Source organism: Mangifera indica, chromosome 18 (genome assembly GCF_011075055.1).
Source record: "Mangifera indica cultivar Alphonso chromosome 18, CATAS_Mindica_2.1, whole genome shotgun sequence".
NCBI classification, from domain to species: domain Eukaryota; kingdom Viridiplantae; phylum Streptophyta; class Magnoliopsida; order Sapindales; family Anacardiaceae; genus Mangifera; species Mangifera indica.
The window spans coordinates 12,908,648-12,936,615 of record NC_058154.1 but is presented as its reverse complement, the minus strand read 5'-3'; the positions used below and the strand labels follow the sequence as shown (position 1 = coordinate 12,936,615).

At 35.3% G+C, this 27,968-nt stretch overlaps 5 protein-coding genes across 10 annotated transcripts; 3 read left to right on the top strand and 2 right to left on the bottom strand.

The window, feature by feature from the left end:
- Positions 1-3,000: 3,000 nt before the first annotated feature.
- LOC123201612 (kinesin-like protein KIN-14F) lies at positions 3,001-10,976 on the top strand. The gene is made up of 17 exons (XM_044617187.1): positions 3,001-3,266; positions 3,351-3,545; positions 4,393-4,556; positions 4,658-4,801; positions 5,521-5,877; positions 6,169-6,462; positions 6,945-7,026; positions 7,132-7,227; positions 7,305-7,481; positions 7,916-8,022; positions 8,135-8,313; positions 8,455-8,619; positions 8,705-8,958; positions 9,041-9,204; positions 9,284-9,457; positions 9,565-10,244; positions 10,621-10,976. The coding sequence occupies exons 2-17, from the start codon at positions 3,386-3,388 to the stop codon at positions 10,799-10,801; spliced, it is 3,378 nt and encodes a 1,125-aa protein (XP_044473122.1). The 5' UTR covers positions 3,001-3,266; positions 3,351-3,385; the 3' UTR covers positions 10,802-10,976.
- Positions 10,977-11,462: 486 nt separating this feature from the next.
- LOC123201586 lies at positions 11,463-14,202 on the top strand. Of its 2 annotated transcripts, none has more exons than XM_044617165.1 (6): positions 11,463-11,686; positions 12,000-12,286; positions 12,472-12,670; positions 12,930-13,022; positions 13,140-13,227; positions 13,411-13,619. In XM_044617165.1, the coding sequence occupies exons 1-6, from the start codon at positions 11,613-11,615 to the stop codon at positions 13,459-13,461; spliced, it is 792 nt and encodes a 263-aa protein (XP_044473100.1). In that variant the 5' UTR covers positions 11,463-11,612; the 3' UTR covers positions 13,462-13,619. The 2 variants fall into 2 exon arrangements, with proteins under 2 accessions (XP_044473100.1, XP_044473099.1); XM_044617164.1 differs by lacking the exon at positions 13,411-13,619 and adding an exon at positions 13,626-14,202 and having other exon boundaries at positions 11,465-11,686.
- Positions 14,203-15,371: 1,169 nt separating this feature from the next.
- On the bottom strand, positions 15,372-17,757 carry LOC123201448 (protein transport protein SFT2-like). Of its 2 annotated transcripts, XM_044616959.1 has the most exons (5): positions 17,318-17,757; positions 16,363-16,412; positions 16,145-16,266; positions 15,921-16,025; positions 15,372-15,661 (listed from the first exon to the last, which is right to left on the bottom strand). In XM_044616959.1, the coding sequence occupies exons 1-5, from the start codon at positions 17,521-17,523 to the stop codon at positions 15,551-15,553; spliced, it is 594 nt and encodes a 197-aa protein (XP_044472894.1). In that variant the 5' UTR covers positions 17,524-17,757; the 3' UTR covers positions 15,372-15,550. The 2 variants fall into 2 exon arrangements, with proteins under 2 accessions (XP_044472894.1, XP_044472893.1); XM_044616958.1 differs by having other exon boundaries at positions 16,145-16,412; positions 17,318-17,746.
- Positions 17,758-18,411: 654 nt separating this feature from the next.
- Positions 18,412-22,179, bottom strand: LOC123202016 (peptidyl-prolyl cis-trans isomerase FKBP16-1, chloroplastic-like). Of its 4 annotated transcripts, none has more exons than XM_044617719.1 (8): positions 22,027-22,179; positions 20,956-21,153; positions 20,784-20,818; positions 19,706-19,799; positions 19,532-19,592; positions 19,105-19,150; positions 18,855-18,925; positions 18,412-18,606 (listed from the first exon to the last, which is right to left on the bottom strand). In XM_044617719.1, exons 1-8 carry the CDS (start codon positions 22,083-22,085, stop codon positions 18,529-18,531), a joined length of 642 nt encoding a protein of 213 aa, XP_044473654.1. In that variant the 5' UTR covers positions 22,086-22,179; the 3' UTR covers positions 18,412-18,528. The 4 variants fall into 4 exon arrangements, with proteins under 4 accessions (XP_044473654.1, XP_044473657.1, XP_044473658.1 ...); XM_044617722.1 differs by having other exon boundaries at positions 20,956-21,096; positions 22,027-22,177; XM_044617723.1 differs by having other exon boundaries at positions 20,956-21,072; positions 22,027-22,177.
- A 2,030-nt stretch (positions 22,180-24,209) lies between these two features.
- Positions 24,210-27,427, top strand: LOC123202013 (heat shock protein 81-1-like). Its single transcript, XM_044617713.1, has 3 exons — positions 24,210-24,466; positions 25,117-25,258; positions 25,392-27,427. The coding sequence occupies exons 1-3, from the start codon at positions 24,341-24,343 to the stop codon at positions 27,221-27,223; spliced, it is 2,100 nt and encodes a 699-aa protein (XP_044473648.1). The 5' UTR covers positions 24,210-24,340; the 3' UTR covers positions 27,224-27,427.
- Positions 27,428-27,968: the final 541 nt, after the last annotated feature.

The window sequence follows — 27,968 nt, the reverse complement described above, 5'->3', positions numbered from 1 at the left end:
AGAAGTCTTTTTCAAGCAAAGTCTTTGTTTTTATATGAAAATCTTGAAGTTGTAATAGCCCTCAATTGGGAAAAAGATTATGTAAATTTTGAAAGACTTTGATTGGGTCAATAAGTACAGGAATTCATGTGTAACACATGAGTAAGAAAGAATTGAATGAGTTTGTGCACTGATTGTGGGAATGGCGTAGCCGGTTTTTGTTCGATTAGGTCAAAAAAGTCGATTCCAAGGGTTATTTCCAAAGATAATATTATTTATTTATTTGATAACATCATTTATCTTTTTAACAATATTGTTCATCTCGTTGACAACATTATTTATCTTATGAACAATATTATATACAATTTGAGCTTAAATTGGGCATTATGGATTTTCAAATCCAGCTCAAGCTATTCTTGAGTTAAACTTGACTTGAAGCCACTATTGGGCTCAACTAAGAATGTTTATATTCATGATCGAATAATTTTCCTTTTTATTAATTTTAGAGTTACAAGATACAAGAAATATAATAGCATATTTATATAAAATTCTAATACAATATAATTACACATAAGTCCCTCCAAACAACAACACATCTTCATTATGTTGTCAATCCAACATCTTCCATTGAACATTAGGAAGAAAATAACTGGGGATTTTTTTTTTTTTTTCCTGGAGAAGAATTTAAAATCTTAGTAGGTAGGATCATTTTGGGTTTGAAATGAGAGTAGGTTGGAGAGATTGAGAGATGATAACTGCAAATCTTCATTGGATGGTGGGATTTGTTGTGGTGTCTAGATCTGTCTTAGTCCTTATTTCCTCTGCTTCAACTTTGCTTTTTCATTGGGAGATTTCACAACTAACTTTTTCCTATGGAACTTTCCTGTTGTGGTGTCTAAATCTATGTTTAGATACAATTTTATGTAATTAAATACATAGATGAAATATTATTACTAGATCAACCACACATAGAAAAAATAGAATAAAGTTCAAAGAAAAATTAACTATCAATAGAGCTTCTTATTTAATTTTCCTGGGAATCTGCTACCAATCCTCACCTAACATTGTTTATTTAGTGCAGAAAAAATTATGGGCACTTTCTTTGTTGTATGGTGCTCAGATTTTAGATAAGGATCTTATTTATAGCTCTTGAAGTTTCTGTTTTCTGAACATATATATGACACATGAACATTTGGCTTCATTGATATGGGTATACGTTTGTAACTCAAATTTCAAATTCAAACAATTTTGTCATAAATTGGCTTCAATGATAAGCCCAAAATGAAACTGGTGAAGACAAAGTCCTTTGCATAAAGTTGGAGTCTAGTGATGTTTAAAAGACAAGTTGGTCGAGAGTCATTGTAGAGCATAGCATCATAACTGAGGGTCAAACGATAGAATAAATAGACATATTAAATCTTCTATCTATATAAAAAATTTGCATTACATATAAATATAATAAAATTTAAAATATGTGTTATATAAAACTAATCTCTCGTCATTGTTTAAGTGTTAAATTGCATAACTCTTCCAGATTATCCGACTATCACAAATGATGGTGTATGTAGATTGTTTGAATGCACTTCAAATGCTTAGAATATCTAATCCAAGCATCTATGCATGGCTTCCTTACATATACATTTTCCCATCAAAGAATGTAACCAAAGTTGGATTGGAGAGACAAATACAAACTGCTTCATGTGTTCAATTAACTGTTTGAAGCAGTTACATAGAGATAAAAAACTTACTCTACTAAATTAATTGCTTGCCACGAGTCATAATGAAAGGAGAGAAAAGCCTACAAGGGGACAAGATTCACGTAAATAAGTTTTATTCTTTATGTATGATTTTGATCTCCAATTTCTGTCTGCTACATTACTTTCCTAACGACAAATTGGTTTATATTGTGAAAAGATATTTTCAAAGTGTTCTAAGGAAGTAGTTTTGGTTGGTATATTTCAAATGGGGCTATCCCTTACTTCATCATATCATAAGGCAACAAATATATACAAGCAGGGGAGTGGGGAGAAAGAGAAACAAAAAGAGCATGAGATAAATAATAGCAAGCACTTGGAGAAAGCACCATAAAATTAGCCAAGAAATTGTATGTCACACCACAAACCCACCCAACATCTTAGTCCAAATTAAGCTTCAATTATAAAAGCAGGCATACTTGCAATGATTTTGGCTAGACTTTGCCATGCAGTCCAGCAGTTTAAGGGTACCATAAGACACAGTGCTTGTTATTGCCTAATTTGTATGCCACTTGGAGGTACATTTTCAAGTCAAACAATGTCCCAACTCCAAGGATTAAATGTATTATATTACTTGTGTTGTATGTATCATGTATGAAATTTCAAGCGTGAAGTCAGAGTATTCAAATTTGACTTCATACTCTTACAAATGCGTTGAAATGCAGATATTAATATCTTCTAATATATCTGTATTAAAATAAGAGATCTTAACAGTTGATTGTTGGACTAGTTCTTTTAAAACTTATTGTTTGATAGTAGTTGAAAGATGTTTGATTTGAAACATTAAAGTATTAAAATAAACATTCATTACTACAAATTTGACAATGTTTTACAATGCTAGAGATAATAAAAAATGATATAGCCACTTTGTTCTTAAACTACAAAACATCTACATTTCAGTGTTTGGTAGATCAAACTAAATTTTGTAAATGTTGGAATACACATGGTTCCAAGGCAAAATTGTTTTGAAAAATGTTGTAATTCATAGGACTCAAATTGAGTCCAACTAGTGGGAAATATGCAACACATATCACCAAATCACAATTCTATTTGATTGAATTTTATTCTAGTACCAGGCAAGACCCGACTGATGCAACATTCATGAATTTTATATATATATATATATATATGAGAAAAATGGAGGGAAAAAAGCAGTTAGACCAGTTTCAATGCAGCATGCAATGTCACTTTTTCTAGTTTTTTTTTTTTTTCTTAAGTTTATTTTAGTTTGAAGAAGGCAAAACAAAGTCAGTAGTGCAACGTTCAACTTTCAATTTTCCTCCTCTTGAACCAGTCTGTCTTACTCTTTCTATTTCTCTTCTTCAAAACTCTTCTCTTTCTCTCTTCATCAGTTTCTTTCATGGGAGACCATCAGACACATTAACTCCAAGCATTTAAGAGCCTGGTGTCATATACAACCACACCTTCCTTCATCAGTTCTGATCTTTCGGCTTCTGTCATTTCCCAGCTCATCTTTCAGCTCCTTGAACAAAAATATTCCGGGATCAGTCTCAAATTTAAGACCCTTTACAGGTAACCGCATTTTGCAGGTCATCAGGTTTTGTTTCAGCTTTTTGAGCGTTGGATGGAGGAGACTTGACTGAATTTCTTGTTTAGTTTTAAGCTTGGCAAACAGAGAGGGATCCAGAGAAATGAAGATGCCACAGGAAACAAAGTACTCAAGTTCAATTTGGTCATCTCCTTGCAAGAACTTGAGAGGATTAAAGTCTCTGGTGTCAAACAATGAAGCTTCATACACTGAAGAGGTTATCAATGACTATGAACTTGCTCAAAGAAAAGCTGAAGAAGCAGGTAAACTCACACTATCACACAACTTCTGTTGCAGATTCTTGGTGAAAGCTACTTGTTATTTTGTGGGTTGAGTATTCATAAAATTTTCCCATTTCAAAAAAAAAAAAAAAGCTGAAATTCTGGTGATGTCTCAATTTTGAAATTGGTTTTGCACTAATCAATGATAATGCTGAAATGGGTCCAGCTTGGAGTTCAAATATTTAATTTTTAGCCCCATATAAGTTATTTACTTTTAAATTTTGTATGTGCACATTATGAATTTCAAGTTTGTTCACCTACCAAACCTGAAATTTAAAGAATTGTCTGTGAGATGTGTGCAAAAATGGTTAGGGCTGGATTCTAAGCTTGGCTTGGTGTTTAGCTCTGTTCAAACCGAATTTAAGCTAGAGCTTCAATTCAACAATTTAACTTGAATCCCTCCCCAATGACATCTCAAGCCAACTAGAATTCGAGCTAAGTATTATAGATTCAAACCGAATTAAAACCAGCCTATGTTAGCTCAGTTTAACTCAAATTCAGCCTGAAAATGGTGACAAGTAAGAGTAGAAGTGGTCCCAATTCTGGTGCTCAGAAGCCCATAAATGCAGGCAGTTAACTGTGACTTTTAACTGTTACCAATCTAGTTAATTTATAAATTGCACACAGCTCACCATTATTGCTCAACTCTGCATTATCATGAATTCACAGTTGTAATAATTGTAGCTCAATGGGAAACTTGATATGTTCCAACAGTAGTGTTAAAGATTCAAAACTTGTACCACCTTTTTCCTGAAAATTAAGAAACTAACAAAATTCAAGTAAAAATAGTTTTAAAAAAAGATAAATATTATTTAATGTTAATTTTCAGCTGCGAGGAGGTACAAAGCAGCAGAATGGCTGAGGCAGATGGACAAAGGAGGATCAGGGGTCCTGTCTGAAGAACCCTCTGAAGAAGAATTTCGCCTTGCTCTTCGAAATGGCCTCATTCTGTGCAATGTGGCTAACAAAGTCAATCCTGGAGCTGTTCTTAAGGTACTCAATGGTGATAAGAAATAAGAGGTACTTCAATTGTGAGCATACTTTTGTTAGTAGTGTAGCGTCTAAATTTTGTTCCATTTTTGAAATGAAAATAGGTGGTGGAAAATCCAATTATTGCAGTTCAATCAACAGAGGGAGCAGCACAGTCTGCAATTCAGTATTTTGAGAACATGAGGAACTTCCTTGTGGCCGTTAAGAATATGCAGCTCTTGACCTTTGAAGCATCTGATCTGGAAAAGGTTCACTTTCTTTTTTGAAATGTTTGACATATACGTAGTTCAACATTCATATGGAAATAGTCATGCATTTAAGAAAAAGAACACATGCACTCTGTCATCCTAAACCAAATCTTATTAGAATTCTTATAACTAAACTAAACCTATTAAGATTTTTATTGTTAAGAAATCTTAAAACTGTTATATATGAGATAAACTCAAACCACAGATAGTTTTAAGTGGGTGAAATCTTATTCATTACATGATAAGGAATAGCTAGCGTATAATTATACACTGTTTACGGGTTTTAGGGGCATTTCCCCCTACACCCTTGTGCCCTCAGCCGGGGGAGGGCCCCTGCCCATTGATTAGGCAACAGGATCCATATGCATCAGCATAAAGCATTGTAGATGAAGTGGTCACCAATTCCAACAAGTGATGCTTTGAATCCTTACTCCAAACAAACTTATTCACATAACTATAATTGCATCTTGACTTGTTATGAAGTGCTAGATTTCTAGGAAATGTACCTACAACAAAGCCTAAGCAATATAGAATCAATGAAAACTTCATACCTGACAACTTGGCACGTGAGGCAAATTAATGTTATCTGAATAAGCATGTTCTGAAATGTGGAATTTTCTTGACATCTTTATTAAATAAGCCTGTTTTTGTTACTTCTTGTTCTATCAGCTTTGTATGTTGTTACTGCAAATTTGAGTGTGAAGGACTTGCTATTGCAGGGAGGCTCATCAAGTAAAGTTGTGGATTGCATTCTCTGTTTGAAAGGGTATTATGAGTGGAAGCAAGCTGGAGGAATTGGGGTCTGGAGATATGGAGGGACTGTCAAGATCACATCCTTCCCAACCAGGTCTCCCTCCTTGGTCGGTAGTGAAAGTGTAGATGATTCCTTCAATGAATCTGAATCATCACAATATGAACAACTATTACACTTTCTTCAATTTTCCAATGAGGTTTCCATTGAAGAATCAAAGACTGCAAATGCTCTGGCATTTCTTTTTGATCGCTTTGGACTTCGACTTCTAGAGGCTTACCTTAGAGAGACTAATAGAATGGAAGAGTTTCCTTTGAATGCAATGGTAGGTAAGACTTGATCCAATTTGTTTTTCACATCATGTTAATAAATCTTGCCACACATTGTATCACAGTGGCAACCAAAATGAGTTTTGACAGTTTAGGAGTGTATTGACTATTTAACATTATATTAGCATCTCAAAATATGTGAGACACTTATACATACTTAACATCTCTCTTATGTTTTATTGATATAGGATTTGCCTAAACTATTACATTGACGATTACGGAAGATGATTTGTTATTCTGTTTTACGTTTTTTTTACCTTTAATAATCATATGATGAAATTTTGCAGGTAATTGACACTTTACTCAGCAAGGTAGTTAAGGATTTCTCAGCATTGCTAGTTTCCCAAGGCACCCAGCTTGGACGGTTTTTGAAAAAAAATTTGAAAGGTGCAGTTGGTCCTCTCACAAGAGCTGATTTCATGGAGGTTATTTCACACTATTTTGGTCAAAAAGCTAGTTTGGTATCTGGTGATTTCTCCAAATTCTGTGTCTGTGGTGGGAAACGCCAAGGTGTTCAAGATACTGTCAATCAATGTACAGTTCATGCAGAAGTGATTGATCTTCAAGAGAAACAACTTCAGGTTTGAATATTACTCCATTCATAAGCAATTTGCTATATTTTGCGACTAAATTCTTGTGCTTCTTTGGCTTCAAAAATTATCTGTCTTATTTTTAGGTATATTATTGTATTGCGGTGACCTGTATTCTATAAGAACTTATCTGAATTCAAAAAGTGTAGATTTAGAAAGGGGAATTTTCAAGAAAAGTTTTCGTGGCAGTGTATTGATTAGGCCAATAGCCTAATTTCATAACTCATATGGGGTGCAGGGGTTTGTGTGAATAAAGAGAGCAGGTGCTATAAAATAGAGTGACCTAAGATTAAGAGCTCACACTAAAAGAGTACAAAATAATCTCGTTTGTCGTATATTCTTCATTCACAGTAATTTTTTTTCTCCATGGTTTGCCTATGAATTTTTCCATATTGGGTTTTTCACCTAAGTACTTATATTCGTATATTATATATCTGTGCATTTTGCTGTAACATACATGATTTTCCCCTCAGGAGTTGAAACTACAATATCAGGAGACTAAAGAAGAAGTCAAACAAATTCAATTAAATTGGCGGGATGAACTTTACCAGCTTGGTGAGGATCTAAAATTTGAATCCTACTACATTGTTTAACAGTAATTTTTACTTGAAAGAGTTCAAAATTGAAATTTCTTCTGAAGTTTCATTTTCCTTATCCTAGATCATCACATTAAGAATCTTGAAGTGGCCTCCTCTTCATACCAGAAGGTTTTAGAGAAAAACCGATTACTCTACAATCAAGTCCAGGATCTTAAAGGTTCTTCTTCCTTATCACTGCTTTACAAATTTATATATCCTATGATCTCTGAATCTTATCTTATGACTTTGGTACAGGAACAATAAGAGTTTACTGTAGAGTTCGACCATTACCCGGGCAATCGCATGGACAATCCACTGTTGATTACGTTGGTGAAAATGGAAATATCATGGTTGTTAATCCTTTCAAACACGGCAAAGATGCAAAAAAGATGTTCTTATTCAATAAGGTGTTTGGACCAAATGTCTCACAAGGTATTTGCTCTTTCTTGAAATAAGTAGAGCCAGTTGTTCATGTTAGTGGGTCATGTTGTGCCTTCCGTGTTTTGGGTAAGAAAACACTCAATCTAAACCCTGAAAACACCCAATCTGAATATGATTTTTTCTATAAACAAGTTGACACAACACATTATGTTCAAATTGTAAGGGTTAACTTGTTATGATCCAAATTAGAATTTGTATTAAAATACTTAACCTAAATCAATTTTTTTTTTCTTGTTGTGTTATATCAAATCAATGGATCGTGTAAAAAATTGTTAGCTCTATAAATAAGGCTTTTAGATTCAATTTATAGTCGAACTTTTCTAGTTTGTTTTATGGCATAGTCGGGTTTCTCCTAAAGTCAGTTCTTCAAATATTTGTCAGTGACCAGCTTGTTCCTTTCTGATGGTTTTCGATTTTGTGCACAGAACAAATATATGCTGATACTCAACCATTGATCAGGTCTGTTCTTGATGGTTATAATGTCAGCATATTTGCTTATGGGCAAAGTGGCTCAGGAAAAACATACACTATGGTAAGACCAAACTTGTTTCCATAATTAAATTCTGCAAGTTAAGAGGCAAGCATATCTTCTCAACTTAATTCTATGTAACCGGCACGCGGCATTTTTTCTGTAATTGTGACAGAGTGGCCCTGATTTGACAACTGATGAGACATGGGGAGTGAACTATCGAGCTCTCCGCGACTTATTTCAAATATCAAAAACAAGGAGTGATGCAATAAAGTATGAGGTTGGAGTCCAGATGATTGAAATATACAATGAACAAGTGCGAGATTTGTTAGTTAGTGATGGCTCCTATAGAAGATATCCTTTCAAAATGTATTATAGTTTGTAATATCCTAGTCTAATAGTTCAGCATGCAAACCCAATATTTCTCTCGTATTTTTTCAATATAGAATTTATATAAGGGTATAACAGATTTGGTTTGCCTTAACATCAATGTACATTAGACATACGCAACATTGCTCAATCAAATGGCCTAAATGTACCAGATGCAGGTTTGATTCCTGTTACAAGCACTGAAGATGTTCTTGATTTGATGAAAATTGGCCAGAAGAATCGCACTGTTGGTGCTACGGCTTTGAATGAGAGAAGTAGTCGTTCTCACAGGTACAATTTTTCTGTGAGCAGAACACTAAACTCATTGTTTTCTGAAGATTTAATAATGGTTCCCAATGCACCATTCCACCTGCAGTATTTTGACAGTTCATGTCCTGGGAAAAGAGTTGGTCACAGGGTCCATTCTTAAGGGTTGCCTTCATCTAGTAGACTTGGCCGGAAGCGAAAGAGTTGATAAATCCGAAACTGTTGGTGAAAGATTGAAGGAAGCCCAACATATTAATAGATCACTTTCTGCACTCGGTGATGTCATCTCCGCTCTAGCTCAAAAGAGTAAACATATTCCTTACAGGAATAGCAAGCTTACTCAAATATTGCAGGATTCTTTAGGTGCATTGAGACTTTTACTTGTTTGTTCCATTTGGTAATACTTCACCTTTCACCATGTTCATCGTTTTAATTATTTGAATAGGCCAGCAAGCGAAAACATTGATGTTCATACACATAAATCCTGAATCAAATGCTATTGGGGAGACCATAAGCACACTCAAGTTTGCAGAGAGAGTCTCCTCCATAGAACTTGGTGCTGCTAAATCCAACAAAGAAAGCGGCGAAATTCAAGAACTTAAAGAAGGGGTTTATTTCTCATTCATCTCTCACCAGTACAATTTTTATTCTTGTATCCAAAATTTATAATGATTTATTCTGCATTTAGATATCAAACCTCAAGCGAGCATTGGAGAGAAAGGAGGCAGAGTTGGAGCAACTGAAAGGTGGAAGTACAAGAAGCACTACTGCAGAAACTCAAAAACCAAGAGCTGTTTCACCTTTTCAAGTGCCAAAATATGGTTTTAGTGCCAGCCTGGAGCCTGAAACAAATCAAATTGAGGTAAAAGAAAACACAACAAATTGATTCATTCCAATGCGATTCGTTAATTCACGTATGTTTACGGATAATTCATCTCCAATCTGTGGTTGTTTGTATTTATCTTTCAGGCTAGAAGCTGTTCCTCAGGCAAGCAAAGAAGGTCAAGATTTCGTTCCGCCTTGACGGACAAGGAACAGCTACCCACAATGCCTCTTATATCTGAAGTTAGATTAGGAGGGTCAGCAAAGACAGGAGCACCAAATACTTCTGTTAGAAGATCAATATCAACGGATAGAGGAGCTATCATTAGAAGCAGGGTAAAAGCTGACACAATTGAGAACCAACCAGTTGCTCGAATACCATTCAACAAACCTATGACAGCATTGCCAGCAAGCACACCATCAACCGATATCAACAACAACTGCAGGGTATATTTAGGTCCACTGGAGCCACAAAAGCAGGACAATGCATCAAATACATTATCTAGCCACCAAAATGTCAGCTCACCAAAAGTTCACCCAGATCAAGAAGATGATCAATTAAGGCAAGCGACTTGTATAGGGCAAGGCGGCATTAGAAAAAGCAAGGTGAAGGAGAAGCATCAACTGCCATCTAGGATCGAGAAATCTGATATTGGAATATCATTGCTTTCTGATATCAGTACTGGTGAAAAGATTGAGGAGGCTAGAACAAATAGCTTCTTTGGGCCAGAAAACGAAATTCTACTTACTCCAGTAGTGAATGATGCCTTGAAGGTGAAGAAAGTTCGACAAAACTTCTCAAAGAACTCACAAAATCTTGACCCAAGGTAACCCAAAAATCTTCATGCAAACTTGTCACTGGGAAAAAGTTGATTAGCTTCTGATAATAGTGTAAGATAAATTTATACGAACAAAACATAATTTAATTTGTCTTTCACACAAGTCATTCACCTAGATTATAGTGACAGGTCTTTCTCTCTTGATTTGTCTTTAAATGATGACTTTCAACTAGTAAAACTGTTATGTGAGGGTTTTAGGAGAGAATTTGACCCTCCCATCAAAAATCCAATAAACTTATCCTAATGTAAAGTGTCTTGAGTTTATTTTTATTGATCACATCCGTAAACTTTTTGGCAAATAGTTTAATATTGGTATCTTGGCACACTCATGTTGATAAATGCTTGCATTTCTGCATGTATGTAGGGGACAAGAGCAGCCAGCAGAACCATTTATGTCTGCAAAACTTGGAAACAAGCTTCCAAATGGAGTTTCTCACCAAACAAATGAAGGAGGCAACACATCTATGCCAGAATTTCGGAGGAGTTTATCAATCCCTCGAGAAAAAGTTTTTGGTACCTTGAAGATTCACAGTACACAAAAATGAAATTCATTGCCACTGATAATTTTCTTATTTCTTTTACATTCATTGTTCATGTGGGAGTCTTGACTTGAGTTGCATAATCTTTTTTCTTTTGAAGAAGAATTATGATGATGCTTTGGAGGTAGAATTATGGAACCTCTTTCTCTTTAAATTACCAACAAATTTCTCTGTTATTATATATAACTATATAACTCTCTCTCTATACATATATATATATAGAGTTTCTCACTGTTCTTATATTGAAAATTACTTGTCCTGCATTTGACTGTCTACACTTTGTTTATCTTTTCCAATGGATTGTAGGACTGAAATTCTAAGCAATTTTTTTCAGTTCAAGGATACCTTAAACCAATATTTTAGGCCTTGGACTGGATACTGATTCAACCACTTGGGTCTGATTGATAATTAGTTAATGATAGATTAAATAAATATTTAAATAATATTTAATTAAATAAAATTATAATTTTACAAATGTAATGTATATTTCTCACTAAATAAATTCGGTGAGAATCCTAACAATTAAAAACGAGATTTCAAGAGATGTCAAATCTAATGGCCCAGATGTGGTGAAAATGAGTGTAATTTTGGCTCGGAGTAAATCAGCCTTAAATATACATTAGTTACTTTCGGGCCAATCATGATATAAAGAAGCCTTTTTAAAGTTCGGTAATCGCGCCAACGGTTGGGTTCACAGGATAGAATAAAACAATTACGCGCCTTAGAGACACTGTCAAACACGCGCCACTGGCGAAATCTAGGGTTTTTTCACAGTTGAAAACCTTTTTGTCTCTGAAACTAGAAATTGAAATTCAAAATGGCGGGTGTAGCGGGAAATATCGGGCTCAAAATCTCGTCTCCGATTCAATTTCGCTTCTTCGTGATTCCCTGGTAAGTGTTCTTACTCAATTTTTGTTCAAATATCTGTTACCCTGTTGTTTGGTTGCTTAGAAAGTGAAGGAAAAGAAAAAAAAACAGTGCATATTGAACTCACTTTCTAATTTTTCGTAAGTTGTAGAGCTTTCCCTAATTAATTTAATGTTATTCCTTTTTTTATTATTTTCCTGCATTTGCTCGGCAACCAAACCGAATATCATAATGTTCGATGAATAAAAACCTTTTTGTTTATTTGAAATGGGAAAAATATAATTTTTATACGGTTATTATGCTAAAGTTTCGATTTTTGATTTTTGTTTCTTATTAGGGTGAGGAAACACAATGCAATATTGTGCTCAAAAGGGAAGGACTATAGTTCGTCGGCTCCTGTTAGGTATACTCCCAAGAAATCTTCAAAGACAAGCGAAGCGAAAAATTCATTGCCTGTAAAGAGTTTGGAGAGATACAAAATACAGAAATGTGTGGATGCAAGTGGATTGAGAATTGACCTTAGAAATGGTGGAGGTATTAAGAGAAGTATCGCTTTGAATGAGAAGGTTCAAGATAGTAGTCAGATGACTGAGAACGATCTGGTATTTGATGATTCTAAGCACGGTAAAATGTCCTTCTAAACTTAGTTATGTATTGATTCAGAGTATGACTTAAGTTGTCGTATGCACAATTTCTTCATAGGCTTTTGTGGGTGGCATGACTTTCAACTTTAGCTATAATTTGTCATGATTATTCTTCACAGATTTACATTTGTTAGCAATATGCTTGAAATCTTTTGTCATTTTCAGCATTCGAAGAAGAAAATGGTGATTGGGAGTTTAAAGAGCATCAAGTGATGGAAGAAACTGAGTTTATTGAAAAACCCAAGGAGGTAATTGACAAGATGAAAGCTCGCCAAGGAAAAGATCTTTGTAAACAAGATGTGTTAGGGGAAGCTAAAACCATACAGGACGCAGAGAATTTGGCAATCAAATTACTTGCAACAAGGTTAGTTTGTTGCTTTTACTAAAAATAATGATTCTGTTTATCAACTTATGTACTTGTTTCATTTAGTATCTTGTCTGTCAATGTTTAAAGCTTTCTAGCAAACTTAGCTCACTGCTTAGAGATACAGTTTCACACTTAATAGTATTGTTATATGCGTGAAAAAAGGCGCTGTTTTAATAATGATTTTCTTTTTGGTTATGTGGAAGAATTATATTTCCTTCTTGGATATCTCATATTTTGTTGTTTTCTTCTTCTGTAGGGCATTTACGGCAGTTGAGCTGGGAAAGAAACTAAATGGGAAGAAGTTTCCTCCTAACATTAACAAGGCAGTGATAACTGATTTTCGGAGCAGGTACCTAAACCTAAGAATATTTTCCTTTTCTTTTGTGCTACTTCTTGGAACTACCGTCATCATTTCTGAAAAGCTCACTTGGCTGGTTTTGACAAGTCTATTTTTCCTTTATGTTAGAGGACTGATTAATGATGGCTTGTATGCGGAAGCATTTTCACAGTCTAGATGGTCTTCTTCAACCTGGGGACCTGGACGAATAAAGCAAGTAAGTCAGTGGCTGTTAGTGGTTTTCTTTTTAGTCAATGATTTGACTCCATGAATTTATATGATGCTTATGAATGGCTGTGTGATGAATGATCACACTTTCAAGGTTGTCTTTCTGCATCCTATAGGAAGCTGGTCCTAATATTATTGACCAGTAATAGTTGGAGAATTTTTATTGGATCAGGCATTGTTCAACAAGGGAGTAAGCGGAACTGATGCAGACAGTTGCTGTTAGTGGTTTTCTTTTTAGTCAATGATTTGACTCCATGAATTTATATGATGCTTATGAATGGCTGTGTGATGAATGATCACACTTTCAAGGATGTCTTTCTGCATCCTATTGGAAGCTGGTCCTAATATTATTGACCAGTAATAGTTGGAGAATTTTTATTGGATCAGGCATTGTTCAACAAGGGAGTAAGCGGAACTGATGCAGACAGGGCAGTGAAACTAGTTTTCCAGGCTGCCGAATCTGATGGGGACCAAGAATCAAAACTGGGCATGTCAAAGCTTGCAATGGATCAACTTTTTGTTCAGGCCACAAAGCAATGGCTTCGAAGTCGGGATGCACCCAAAGAAACACGTAAAGCAAGGATGATTCGTTGGCTTCACTACCGTGGGTTCAACTGGGGAATTACTAATTTCATAATGAAGAAGTTAGAATCTCAGTAACCTACCTAGAGCACAATAAATGAATTCTGTTCGACCATGTTGTCAATGGAATGATGATCCATAGTCTGTTACCTTGAAATGTAAGATTTTTTTGAGACAAACTTGAGATTGTAGGTGTAGGATGCCTTAGTTAGAACATAGCCTTGAGACATTGCAACAACTTGAGATTGTTTTTTGTTCATTGAGAGAGTATAAAATTGTCACATCCATTTGGTATGTATAAATGTATTTTTCAACTGTACAGCTGATGTAGTTCACTGCCATTATTATAATTCTATTGCGCCAAGTTTTGTCATCAACCAAATCACAATCAAATTCCCAAAGCCTAATGTTACATTGAGAATCAATTGATTTCAATCAAATCCAAATATTATTCTATTTTGCTATTGTTATAGAATATAGTTTTCCTTATGTCATCGGTGACACTTAAACCCCTCAAATTGCTACTTTATTTTTGGGTTTGTTCTCTTATGAAGGAAGATGACCAATTGCTTTCAATAATGTCCTTTTAGTCATCAGAGAGTTTGCCATGTACATGGCCAATATAGGTCAAATCATTGTCCCCTAATCTAACTTAGCTGTCCAAGTCTCTAATCATTTTCAGGATTTGGGGCTCATTAAAATCGACGCCTTTGATTAAAGTTCACAACTTGTTGACTAACCAAATTAATTAACTAACTGATTGAATGTGCTTGCGCTTTTTTGGCCCCTCCTCGAATTGATAATCCTTGGACCATCAATAAGAATTAATTTATATAGAAAACACTTGTTATCATATAACTTGGTAATTAGGTAATTGAAACATAGAAATAAAATAAATAACATGCACATTATTTCACCAAGTTTTGAGTCTCAAAAAGTCAACCCTTTGGCTATGTACTATTAACTTATTTGGAATGCCAAAATTCCCTCCTTTTGAATTCCTAAACTACAACTTTCTACTGAAAACTTAATTCCTTTAAGGGAAAATGGTTCAGACAAAAGTTATAAGATAAAGAATTATATTACTCCTAAGTATTTCATTTTCATAAATTATCACGTTACTCATAAAAGCATTAACCAACTATCTGGTCAAATCCAATGATTGGAATCGCAATGAAAAGATATGATCTTGTCACATCAACCAAATCTCACCTTTCTAGTGTGATTCCCACCTGGTATAATTTAATGGTCAGAATCATAGTTAAGGTACAATTGTGATTCCCACTTGGTACATTCTAGGGGTCAGAATTGTAGTTAAGGTACAATTTTGCCAAATCGCACCCAAATCCTACCAAGGTCTCACTACAAATTACACTCATCTCATAAAGCTTTCTAAAAGATTTAAGTTCAACTCAGCAACCAGACGGCCACAGTTACCATGCCCTACTTTAAAACCTTGAGAAAGAAATATATCAGATTCCCACGTCTTTGGAATGACAGAAAGGTTGTAATAATTCATAGCTTGGAGGAAAGACAATTTTAAACCATGCATCTTGAAAAGGTTAAAAAGTTTATAATGTGTATTTCAGACCAAAATTTGGGAAAACTCTAACAACATTTCATTCTTACAAACAAACTTTTAGTATGAAAAAGAAGACATCATCGTTAACTAGGACACAGAGTTTACCAGAGAAATGTACAAGGGAAAACATTCATAACACAGTCCAAGGTCACCTCCCGAAACATCTCATAACTGAAGAGGTGAGTGCTGAGGAGAGGAATTTCATACCTGCAGATCCACCTGGAAAGTAGGAAATGGCATAGTAACCAAGCGCAAGAACCTAAAAGTTTCATGGAAACAGTGATTTTGGCATTAGAATGGATAATATGATATTTTATTATGAAAAATATGTACTGCTGAATCGGCAAGTAATGTTTTCCAAAGAATGAGAGATTTTGAATAGGTTGTTTATTTACTTTTCAGAAGAATCACAATGATTAAGTAATAAACAATTACAGTGATGCATACACAGCTGGAAGACAAGACACTAGGCAAACAAAAGCAGGACTATAGATAATAACGAGAAGAAAATTTTATACCTGAATCACAGAGAAGAGCACAGACAGAACGTAACTGTGAAGCACCATAGAAACATAGATGGTGCCTACCATACTGCCTATGAATCCCAATGTAAGTGGAAGTCTCTGGAAGAACAGTGGATAGGACAGGAAAAAGAAAGCATTAGGCAAATACAATTAAATTTAGTAAATGGCTTGCGCACCTTATAGAAACTATTTCTGTATTCTAAATATAGCACAGATACCTCTCGAGATGTCATGTGGGCCAGCTGATTCTTTGGACCACGAAGAGCAAAGAATGAACCAATGATAAAGCCACATCCAAGGGTAAAGCAGATAGCAAATTTCTGGGGCATCAGAACCATGACTGGAAGGAACATGGTAAATGCAATGAAAACAAAGAACACCCCTGCTCCCAGTAGTAAGCCAAAATACATAAATGATTTTCCAGAAGGGATATTACTTGTGGCAGACTGGAGGTTCCCAGGTAGATCTCTCACTCCTTTTGAGACCCTGGCCAAGCAAAAAACCAAAATTATATAATACAACTAGGTAAGAGTGTTACCATATTAGTAACTAACTGTTAATACTCCAAAACTAGGAACCATATCTTATATGTCATTCCAGACATCAGAAAGGAAAAGAATTTCTTATCAACAATATCCCTCATCTATGATCACGGTTATGCTTTCTAAACACTAAAACTGACATAACAAACATTCCCGTGCTATTCTATCAAACCCATGCTTGGTAACACTCAAGAAGATGACTCATTTGCAAATTTTAGTCCAAAGATAACTTTCTAATCGATCCATACTTCACCTCACAAAATACCTCAGCTTTGTCCATTTCATCCAATGTGATATTCACCGAAATCAGTTCAATCAGAGGTTAACTTCAAAAACAAATAACAAAATTTTGTACTAACATTAAGTAACTGATTTGTGTGCTAATGATAATATGTTATTATGTAATTGTTTGATTTTAAATAAGAGATAAAGTATCACCCTACCACATGGTAAAACATGATCTTTTGCACACAAAATAGTACTCTTTGTTATTGCACACAGTATTACTTATCTTACACAACTTACACATCTACCACCACATAAATGCTTAATCAAACTAGCATAAGTAGGCTTTAGTAAGTTCAACTAGTTGGATCTCTCAGATTTGTACAAGAGGTCTTGCTATCAAATCTCCCTCCCATAAGCTTAGAATGAATTTGGTTGAAATCTATATTGTTCAGATTGAAAAAAAAAAAAGCATAATGTAATCAATTCAATATATATTTGAATAAAAGCAAACAAACATATTACAAATTCCATAGAAACCCAGGTCAATGAGGCTAAGAAACCAAAGAACCATCATCAAGTTCGCAGTTTTAACACAAACCCAGATATGAAATTGTTGCTTACACATTGAAGGTGCCGGAGACCGATTCATTGGCGGACCTAACAGCGGCCTCGAGATCGAACCCGAAAGCTGAGCCGGAGCTCTCATCAGCATCTCTTGAGGCCTCGTAGGAGTTCCAATCTGCCAGTAAAGACGGCGTCGAAGTGTTCTGTAGCTGATCTTCACTGCTCCCACCACCGCTGAACCAGCCTTGCGCCATTTTCTGCATTTCTTTTCTCGGAAAACAAACACCCAAAAGCTCGATTAAAGAATTTGATGGGATTTCGTTGAGTTAACAACAAGTTTTTTTCTTGTTGGTGAGAAAATTGAGTAGCTTTTTGGTCTGTTACCGTGTTTGAAAGAATGGTAAGTGGATGTTGGGAGAAAATGGCTTGAAATAGAAGGAAAGTGTATGTTTGAGTGGAGTTGGACAGCTTTGAAAGGATTCCGTTTTATTGAGACGTCTTTGACATTTTTTATTGAATACTTTGACCTCCTAATAGCTTCATAATTATCATTCAACCCCCTATGAGACTTTAGATCAATTTTATTTAGGGGTGAATTCAAATCAGCCTGAGCCCAAGCAAGGTCTGACTGGAGCTCTTCTCAAATTCAAAAAGTTCAACTCAAGTCGACAATGAGTTTGCTGAAAAGTATCAAAGAAGAATGGTTACTGGAAATGACAAAAAAGAAGTTAAGAAGATGAATTTGTTGGAGATTCACTCAAAGTTAAGCCAACGCTACCCCAGTTTGAGTTTGTTTTGTTTAAGTTGAACACTAACCTTAGCTCAATCTTAAAACTCTTACCCACCGTCACTTAAAAAAGACACGCAAAATAATTGTAATGCATTTTTTAACATCTAAATTCAATAACCCAACCAACAATCATGATATCTGATTGAATATAATTTATTATGATTTTATTTTTAAACTTTAAAACTTAAAACGTGTTTTAAAAGTTTAAAAACCCATAAACTAATTAATTAATTGTGTATTAGATTTAGGCTTACTGATTTAATCTTACCACTACCACCATAAATCTCTATAAACATCCACACTTACTAAATTCATATGACCTCTATCACCACTACTTAAAAATATGTCTTGAATACAAATCTTATGTAAGAACCAACAAGATTGTTCATTTGATCAGGGAGAGTACGATAAATTTATTCAAATGTTACAAAGAAATCAATCTTTATCAACAAATTCGGATGCATGAATGTAAATTGAATTATAGTACTTTCAGCAGTTGCACCTCGAATATAAGAGGCTCATTTGCATGGGACAAAAGACTGCGCCGGGGGCCAAACTGCGAAAAACATAGCAGTGGAGATAGATATATTATTTACAAGGTTTAATTGCAATCTCTCAATCAAAGCAACAGCTCAAGCCTGTAACTCTTAAACTCGTTGAGCTCAAGTTTTGTATAAACATAATTGAACTGAGCTCCAGCCAAACAATACTCATCTCAGCTTAAATGCAACCCTGGGGAGAGATGTCCCAGGGAAAAAAGAAACAAAAATGAAGAAAGCAAAGAGAGTTAAATAAGAGTGAAACCTCCTCAGGAATAGGATTTAAGTTCGCATTAACATATCCCACAGAAGGTGGTATCAATGCTCTTCTTTTTCCTGCAAAAGAAATGCAAGTCCTTTGATTAATTCATTGTAGTAGCAAGTGGCAAAAGAAACATAATCCTTGACATGACCAATTGGAAAAATGCTATAACAATAAACCGATAACTTGGCTCCTGAAGGACTTAGTAACCATGTTAAAAGTGAATGTTGCAGTCAGAAGGCTCGATACGTACCTCCAACCTTCATGCCAAGCAAAACCTCCTTAAGACCCTTTATTATCTGTCAAATTGTGCAACTTAATTATGAAATGATAATATCAAAACTAGGTTGGATCAAAACCAAGCTAACTTGAATCGAATCCACGGTTCAATTTAAAGGAATCAATTTTAAGTTAGAATTTTAACTTGACAAATTAGTTTGAGATCAACTCGTTCTTTCATTCGGTAAGATTATTTATCCCACTGATAATACTATTCACCCCACCAATGACCCTATAGTAATATTATGCACTAGCTTAAATGAATTCGAACTCAATATTATGACTCCGATCCAAGCTCAAACCGCTCAGCGCGGCTCGAATCAAATTCACCCATAATGAAAGCAGGTGGGGTTCATATGACTCTTAAGCTCTACTAGTTTTCAATGTAACCAAGAACTAACCTTATTCTCATCTAATGGAAGTATGACGGGAGCACTTTCACCGCTGAATTGATCCACCGTGCTACAATCAAACACAGTTTGTAAATGTGACCATGTAGAAGCAAAAAACCATAATAAAGAGAGACATTCTCTAAACTAGTTCCATTAAAACCATAAACACGAGTATAGCTTTACCTATGAACAAAATATCCATTTGAGCGTCGGCATACATAATTGACTTCAACCAAATCCCCTTCTCTAGCTTCTGGTCCTTCGCCTTCAACAATATCTGGGAATTGAAACAGTAAAGAAGCAAGTCAGAGAATATGATATTGAATAACATACAAGGTCAAGAAATTAAAGACTCCAGCCGACAAAAAGACAACCTTACAATGCTTGAAATTGAAGCAACTCTATAATGCATAGCATGCTCTATCTTATCAGACAAGGACTTAAATTCTAACAAACAAAATCTTTCTTAAATCACTTTGGCTTCCATAAACACATTTTTATGCTTCAGATAAAACCTTGGATAAAGAGCAATAAGTCCAATGATATCATCTCTAAAACGATCATGGATAAAGAATTACTTTCTTGTCAAAAAGTAATTTTCTAGGAGCAATATGAAAACTAGATAATACTAATGCAATCTGTTGGGCAACCAGCCAATATTCAGTCAATAACCAATGGAATCCACACACTCAGCCAACACAAAATTGAAACCAACCACAGAAATGAAAAACAAGAAATGCAGAATACCCAAAATTGGATACAGAAAAGGACTCTACTCTTGTCTAGCATTCAAGTGGCTAGACTCTCTCCACTTCCACAGGCTTTCAAGATGCTAGCTATCTCTATCAATCAGCCAACGGCTACCCAAACAAAACCCAATTTATTCCGCCTTCTCCTTCCTCAATCTCTCTTTTATGACTGCTCATGCATGCTTTTGTCATATTCCATGTTTCCTTGCTCCTATTCTTCCTCAGTCTGACTCTTATTCTTTCCATATTTCTATATTTTCATAACTGCCCATAACTATCCATGTTTCCATGGTTTCATAACTATTCATAACTGCCTAAGCTTTCATAACTACTCTTGTGTGTCAACTGTTTCCCTAATCTGTTCTCCTGCAAGTCACCTTAAATCCTTGGCTCTAACACAATCATTGATTAAAAGCTGATATATCAAAACAATTCACTCAAACTCTTATCATATATGAATAGATTTGAATTATGTTAACCCTATCTATTATGATCATTTGAAGAAATTGTACCTTGAAATTTTACTCCACTGGCAAGCTTTAATGTCCTGGACACTTCAAAACACCAAATAACAATTATATATAAGTAATTAGAGAAAGCACCAATGAAGTTTCCCATAAAATCCTCCTTTTCCATTATTGAGAGCAACCAAAACAAGAAAAGCAAACAAAAGCTATCACATACCGAATTACTTCAGGTTCCTTCATCTCAGGCAATGGTGCAGCAAAAACAGGATGCTCATTTACTCCAATTAGTGCAGAATTGTATCCAATAAACTGCAAAAGCAACCTCCTCTGCAATCTTTTCACAGATAGTGTAGAGAATCTGTCATGCATGCTCTTATTTAAAATATCAAGGCGTCGCTTGCTGTTATTTATGCTACTGATTTTGTGCAAACAAGAAAAGCACAATCATTAACACAGCAATGAAAAAACAGGAATTTTATCATGCTCGAATGTTTTCATCAAATTGCCACATAAACAAATCTCAAGGGGTCATTCAGCAATTTGCAAGAAAAATAGAAGCCAAATCTGTTCCGCCACAATTATACTAGCATTACATTCAATCATAACAACATTTATGTTCAAGAATTATTGACATTATACAACAATAATACTTTATGTACAAACCGATGAGTACAACAAATACAAACAAAACAATAAAGTAAACTGATAAGATCCCACCTGCACTTTCAGCCTGACACAGCAAAAGAAAAGCACACAACAGAGGACAATTGATAGAGAATTATCTGGTTTCTGTTTACCAACTCGGCAGGATAATTCCCTATTTACATTCACTGCTACATCCAGATGAGTATGGTGAACAAAATTGAAATGAAAAGATAAATAGTTTGGACAATTCGAGAAGCCAGAGAACTCCCTAGCACCAAGCCAACAAAACAAAATCCCCACTCCCACTTTTCACACACCCTTTCTTATTCTTTTCCATAATTAACTTTTCTAACTCATTCACTACTGAGCTGGGCAGACTGAATATCTAAGTGTGTTCTCACGTTCCTTAACCCAGGCTTACATTTGTGCGCCTTCTCAATCATAGGTCTATCATAACCAATTTGATAAATCAATCACATCATAATACGTCAGCTTATTTATACACATCATTAATCACCGTTTCAACACAAGTATCATACGAAGGTTTCGACAAAACAAGTTCCAAAAACTTGGTATACAGCTTACACAATTCTACACACACAAAAAACCAACACGAAGAGACTGGAAATGAAGCAGAGGATACCTTGTAAATATTGAAGCACAAGGGAACCGTAATGATGCCTGGAATGGAAGAGTTTCCATGAGCAACCGAATGTTCAGGTTCCTAGACGTTGGTATAAATGGATAATTTCATCGGCTAATGGTTGGGTTGTGTTGTGAAATGGAGGGGATAGTATGTGAACAATACTATTGTTAACACTATTGAAATTGCATCAGTGCCCTCCAATTGTGAAAACAAATATAGCTAGCATGATTGGACACAATTCGAGCTGGTTTGTTCTCAGCTCAGTGTTCGGTTTGAACGAATCGAGTTTGATCAAAGGTAGCCTAACTTGAGATTGAGTCTAGTCAATGTTATTTGAAGCATGCTATTTAACTTGGTTTTAATTTTAAACAATAAAATTATATGTATTCACTTTAAGTATACAAATAAATATATATTTTATATATGTTATCAATTAATTAATTAATTTTAAATTAAGGATAAAGTAAAGGGGACAAAGAACTATTTTCCACCCAAGTTTTAGCTTATTCACATCATACATGTGACAATTGAAAAACTCAAACACCCACCCACTTATGACCGAACTATTATTAAATTTTTCTATTAGAGGTAAAAATAAAATCGTCATTTTATTATTAATATTATAAAAATATAAATATCATTATTTTTTTATTAAATTTTAAAAATTAACAATTTCATCCCTATTTAAAGTTTTCAAATTTTAAAAAATAACATTTCTCTCTCAAACCTAGGGTTTTCATATTTTTCAAATAGCAGTCACCCCCCCAGAATTTTCAAAAACAGTAGTTTCACCCTCTTCCGACATTCCTTCCTACATCTTCTTCGACCTCTTCCTTCCCTTGAACCGACGAAAAAAGGATGATGCAATGAAGAGACTTTCTTCGTTACACCAATGTCTACCGATGGCTCAAGTGAAAGAGAACATCAGAAGAATGCCAAAAAGTAAAGTTCAAGAGTAGTGGTGAAACAACTATTTTTGAAAGTTCTCAGAGTTGTTGCAATTTAAAAAATATAAAAACCTAGGTTTGGGGGGAAATATTACTTTTGAAAATTTGAAAACTTTAAGTAAGGGTAAAATTGTTAGTTTTTAAAACCTAGAGAAAAAATATAATAAATTTTATATCTTTTTAATATTAACAATAAAATAATGATTTTACCATTATTTTTAACAGAAAAATTTAATAATAATTGGCTCATGGATAGATGTTTGAGTTTTTCAATTATTGTGAATATGATTTTGAGATTAAGCTAAAACTTGAGTGGGAAATAGTCATTTGCCCTAAAGTAAAAGTCAATCACACAAAGACGTATTATATATATACTCAAAAATAGGTACATATAACATTACTCATTTTTAAAGTATTATTTGTGTCGAGTGGCATTTTGTTAAAATAACTATATTATCGTTTTGTCTTTTTTTTCTTAAATAAAGATGTGTTTTGAAATGAGAACCAAACTAGTTAATTGAATTAATTCAATTGAGACTTGATAATCAATTTGATCTAGGTCAAGTTTTAGATGAATATTACTATTGGACCAATTCAATTTGCAATTGAAACAAACAATTCATGGTTATTTTCAGCATGAATTTTGTAATTTATTTGCAATTGTTACGACTCGGAAAGGATATCTATTATACTATCATACCACAATTTTGTTTAATTACATATTGTTTTAAATTTTATTTGATTTGTTGTAGCCTTTTTATCTTATATTATATCAAGAGTTTTGATGTTTTGATCTAATTATTAGTTGAATTGATCGAACAAGAATAGACCTAGACCGGTCCCTTTATTGGATCAAAACCCGGTCGGAGACTAAAAGCCTCTATGAGAAGTGAGAGTTTGATAAAGTTTAAAGTCAATAGGGACAAACAAAATTTAACCAAACTCAATGGACTACAGTGAAATTGTCCAAATTTTATCACCAAACGTTGCGTTTCCATGGGGCAACGAATGCAGAGATATTAAACCGAAACGGAACATCCTCTGGAGGTCACAGACAAATAAGATTGAACAGAACCCCACAAACACTTGCATCTACACGTGTCTCACAACCACACGGCAGTTACACAACGCCTGTCTGCTGACTCGGTAACTTAATCAAACGCCAAATTCAAATTGCATAGAAGGATCTAGAAACCCTAGCAAACCCTTCCATTCTATATAATGCGCATTTTCTCATCTCAACTTCAAGGTCCTTGGTCAGTCTTCAATCAGTTCCTCTGACGCGCTGTGGCTAAAGAGATTCTGGTGTTTTGATCGGAAGTGTATTCGAAGAGTGAACGATAAGTTGGCTGGTTTCTGTTGAGATGGCTGCTGAGACAGAGACGTTTGCTTTTCAGGCGGAGATCAACCAGCTGCTGAGTTTGATCATCAACACCTTTTACAGTAACAAGGAGATCTTTCTTCGTGAGCTCATCAGTAACGCCTCCGATGTAAGTAACTCTTCTCTCTACGATTGTCTTTTTTTAGGTTTAAGATGTAGTTTTATGTTCATGTGTAGAAACTAACGTGTTTAGCGAAATGTATTGTCATAGTGCATTTTTTTTTAATTTTAACAATAGATTTGGTACAGTGGAACTAACACGATAAGATTATATGAATTCAAAAGGATGACGTATTTTTTAATCATTGAAAGAATGACATGTCATTTTTAAGGTGTGAAATGTAGTTCTATGTTCATGCGTAGAAAAAGTTAACGTGTTTGAGTGAAAAGTGCACGCATTTAATTTTAATTTTAATTTCTATGTCTGTAATATCTGTATTGTTTTGACACGATAAGATTATTTGAATTTGAAAGCAAATGAACAAGAAGGGGAAGTGGTGAGAAATGATTTAGATAATAATTTCTGCTCATTTTGCTAAACTCGAGAAATTGTCTAGCCGTATTTTGTTGAAGTGATTACTTAAACTATGATTTGTTGTTGTTTCGTATGTTGACAATTTTGATGGGTTGCACTTGTATTAAGGATTTTTATAGGTTCTGTAATTGTTAAGAATATATTGTGTTGATTTGGTTCTGATTTATAGGATATTGGGTTATTGATTTTGCGTTTGTTTCCTCAATGTGTTATATCTGTATCAGGCTCTGGACAAGATCAGATTTGAAAGCTTGACTGACAAGAGCAAGCTTGATGCTCAGCCAGAGCTGTTCATCCACATTGTTCCAGACAAGGCTAACAACACACTGTCCATTATTGACAGCGGTATTGGCATGACCAAGGCTGGTGAGTAAATTTTTTCTATGTTAGTTATCGTACATGGTGATTTCATAATGTCAGTGGGTTTCAGAATGGTTTTGTTTATCTCTTTGAACAAGTGTTGACAGTTTTTTTTTTTTAATTTTTGGGTTGCTTTAAGATTTGGTCAACAATCTTGGCACCATTGCAAGGTCCGGAACCAAGGAGTTCATGGAGGCATTGGCTGCTGGTGCTGATGTCAGTATGATTGGTCAATTTGGTGTTGGTTTCTACTCAGCTTACTTAGTTGCAGAGAAGGTTATTGTCACTTCCAAGCACAATGATGATGAACAATACGTCTGGGAATCCCAAGCTGGAGGATCATTCACTGTTACCAGAGACACCTCCGGTGAGCCTCTTGGCCGTGGTACTAAGATTACCCTCCACCTTAAGGAGGACCAGCTTGAGTACCTAGAGGAGCGCCGATTGAAGGATCTCATCAAGAAACACTCTGAATTCATTAGTTACCCAATTTCTCTTTGGATTGAGAAGACTACTGAGAAGGAAATTTCTGACGATGAAGATGAGGAAGAAAAGAAGGATGAGGAGGGTAAGGTTGAGGATGTGGATGAGGAAAAGGAGAAAGAAGAGAAAAAGAAGAAAAAGATCAAGGAGGTGTCCCATGAGTGGTCTCTGGTGAACAAGCAGAAGCCAATCTGGATGAGGAAGCCCGAGGAAATCACAAAGGAAGAGTATGCTGCTTTCTACAAGAGTCTGACCAATGACTGGGAGGAGCACTTGGCTGTGAAACACTTCTCAGTTGAAGGTCAACTTGAGTTCAAGGCTATCCTCTTTGTTCCCAAGAGGGCACCCTTTGATCTATTTGACACAAGAAAGAAGCCCAACAATATTAAGCTCTATGTCCGTCGTGTCTTTATCATGGACAACTGCGAGGAGTTGATCCCTGAGTACCTTAGCTTCGTGAAGGGTATTGTTGACTCCGAGGATCTTCCTCTCAACATCTCAAGAGAAACGCTTCAACAGAACAAGATCCTCAAGGTCATCCGAAAGAATTTGGTGAAGAAGTGCATAGAGCTTTTCTTTGAGATTGCTGAGAACAAGGAAGACTACAACAAGTTCTATGAGGCCTTCTCTAAAAACCTCAAGCTCGGTATCCATGAGGATTCCACGAACAAGACCAAGCTTGCCGAATTGCTTAGATACCATTCTACCAAGAGTGGTGATGAGATGACAAGCTTGAAAGATTACGTGACCAGAATGAAGGAGGGCCAGAATGACATCTATTACATCACCGGTGAGAGCAAGAAGGCCGTGGAGAACTCCCCATTCCTTGAGAAACTGAGGAAGAAGGGTTATGAAGTGCTTTTCATGGTTGATGCCATTGATGAGTATGCTATAGGTCAACTCAAGGAATTTGAGGGTAAGAAGCTTGTCTCTGCAACCAAAGAAGGTTTGAAGCTTGATGAGACTGAAGACGAGAAGAAAAAGAAGGAAACTTTGAAGGAGAAGTTTGAGGGTCTGTGCAAGGTGATCAAGGATGTTTTGGCCGACCGTGTTGAGAAGGTTGTCGTTTCTGACCGTGTTGTTGACTCCCCCTGCTGTTTGGTGACCGGTGAGTACGGGTGGACAGCCAACATGGAAAGGATAATGAAGGCTCAGGCGTTGAGGGATAACAGCATGGCAGGATACATGTCCAGCAAGAAGACGATGGAGATCAACCCAGAGAACCCCATCATGGAGGAGCTGAGGAAGAGGGCAGATGCGGACAAGAATGACAAATCTGTGAAGGACCTTGTTCTTCTTCTTTTCGAGACTGCCCTTCTCACCTCCGGATTCAGCCTTGATGATCCGAACACCTTTGGAAACAGAATCCACAGAATGCTGAAACTTGGGCTGAGCATTGATGAAGATGCTGCCGAAGATGCTGACATGCCCCCACTGGAGGAAGCAGCTGATGATGCGGAGGGCAGCAAGATGGAGGAAGTCGACTAAGCTGCAGCTTCTAATTTTTTTTTGTTTCCTCTATATGCCAGTAGTCTTGTCATTTAGTTTTTAGTTGTGTTATGGTACTGTTTAAGCCTCTTTCTATGCGAGGGGGTTTTGGTTTTTTTTTTTTTTGGGTTTTTTGAAAGTGCCAAGTCCACCGTCACTGAATATTATTATATTGTTTACTTTTAATGGAGTTAGCTTTTCTTATGTTTGCCTTTTCGCTTTTTCTCCTGTTTTCGATCTGGGCACGATAGAGCCAAGCCATTTATGGCACGTTGTTTTGAAGGGGTTATTACAAAATTAGGTTTTGCCGGAAAAATGGCAAACAATTAGAGTTGGTTCGATTTTAATTGGAGTTGGTGTTATCATAAGTGGATACAAATTGAGGTTAGTTTTGGTGAGATGAAATTGAATTAAAAATAATTTATTTTGAGTGTATAACTTGAAATTATTGTTTAGATTTATGATTATGATTTGAATTTACGATGTTGAATCTTGGTTTTCATGTCCAGTCCTGATCATTTACCAAATCGGCCGAGGAATTGGTCCAAGTTTTGAGGGATCCAACCTCTAATAGAAAGGGTTGATCAGATTAGGTTTAATATGATTTAAAAACTTTTTCGAAAAAATAGTTTAAAAAATTTTTAAATAAAAATAAACTATTTTAGATTTCATATCAAACTCAACTAAAAAAATACGGTTTAATATAATTTATATTATAATTTAAATTATAATTATTAATATTTTA

What these genes read in the sequence shown, in the direction of transcription:
- LOC123201612 (XM_044617187.1), top strand. Translation starts at nt 3,386, where the DNA reads ATGAAGATGCCACAGGAAACAAAGTACTCAAGTTCAATTTGGTCATCT. An exon ending in ATCCTGGAGCTGTTCTTAAG is followed by an intron (nt 4,557 to 4,657) that starts GTACTCAATGGT and finishes AAATGAAAATAG; the next exon opens with GTGGTGGAAAATCCAATTAT. An exon ending in AATATTGCAGGATTCTTTAG is followed by an intron (nt 8,959 to 9,040) that starts GTGCATTGAGAC and finishes TTATTTGAATAG; the next exon opens with GCCAGCAAGCGAAAACATTG.
- LOC123201586 (XM_044617164.1), top strand. Translation starts at nt 11,613, where the DNA reads ATGGCGGGTGTAGCGGGAAATATCGGGCTCAAAATCTCGTCTCCGATT. An exon ending in CGCTTCTTCGTGATTCCCTG is followed by an intron (nt 11,687 to 11,999) that starts GTAAGTGTTCTT and finishes GTTTCTTATTAG; the next exon opens with GGTGAGGAAACACAATGCAA. An exon ending in ATTTGATGATTCTAAGCACG is followed by an intron (nt 12,287 to 12,471) that starts GTAAAATGTCCT and finishes TGTCATTTTCAG; the next exon opens with CATTCGAAGAAGAAAATGGT.
- LOC123201448 (XM_044616958.1), bottom strand. Translation starts at nt 17,523, where the DNA reads ATGCAGAAAATGGCGCAAGGCTGGTTCAGCGGTGGTGGGAGCAGTGAA. An exon ending in GTCTCCGGCACCTTCAATGT is followed by an intron (nt 16,413 to 17,317) that starts GTAAGCAACAAT and finishes TTGCTTGGCCAG; the next exon opens with GGTCTCAAAAGGAGTGAGAG. An exon ending in TGCTCTTCTCTGTGATTCAG is followed by an intron (nt 15,662 to 15,920) that starts GTATAAAATTTT and finishes TGAAACTTTTAG; the next exon opens with GTTCTTGCGCTTGGTTACTA.
- LOC123202016 (XM_044617719.1), bottom strand. Translation starts at nt 22,085, where the DNA reads ATGGAAACTCTTCCATTCCAGGCATCATTACGGTTCCCTTGTGCTTCA. An exon ending in TGTGCTTCAATATTTACAAG is followed by an intron (nt 21,154 to 22,026) that starts GTATCCTCTGCT and finishes GCACAAAATCAG; the next exon opens with TAGCATAAATAACAGCAAGC. An exon ending in AAGGAACCTGAAGTAATTCG is followed by an intron (nt 20,819 to 20,955) that starts GTATGTGATAGC and finishes TGAAGTGTCCAG; the next exon opens with GACATTAAAGCTTGCCAGTG.
- LOC123202013 (XM_044617713.1), top strand. Translation starts at nt 24,341, where the DNA reads ATGGCTGCTGAGACAGAGACGTTTGCTTTTCAGGCGGAGATCAACCAG. An exon ending in TCATCAGTAACGCCTCCGAT is followed by an intron (nt 24,467 to 25,116) that starts GTAAGTAACTCT and finishes TATCTGTATCAG; the next exon opens with GCTCTGGACAAGATCAGATT. An exon ending in TATTGGCATGACCAAGGCTG is followed by an intron (nt 25,259 to 25,391) that starts GTGAGTAAATTT and finishes GGTTGCTTTAAG; the next exon opens with ATTTGGTCAACAATCTTGGC.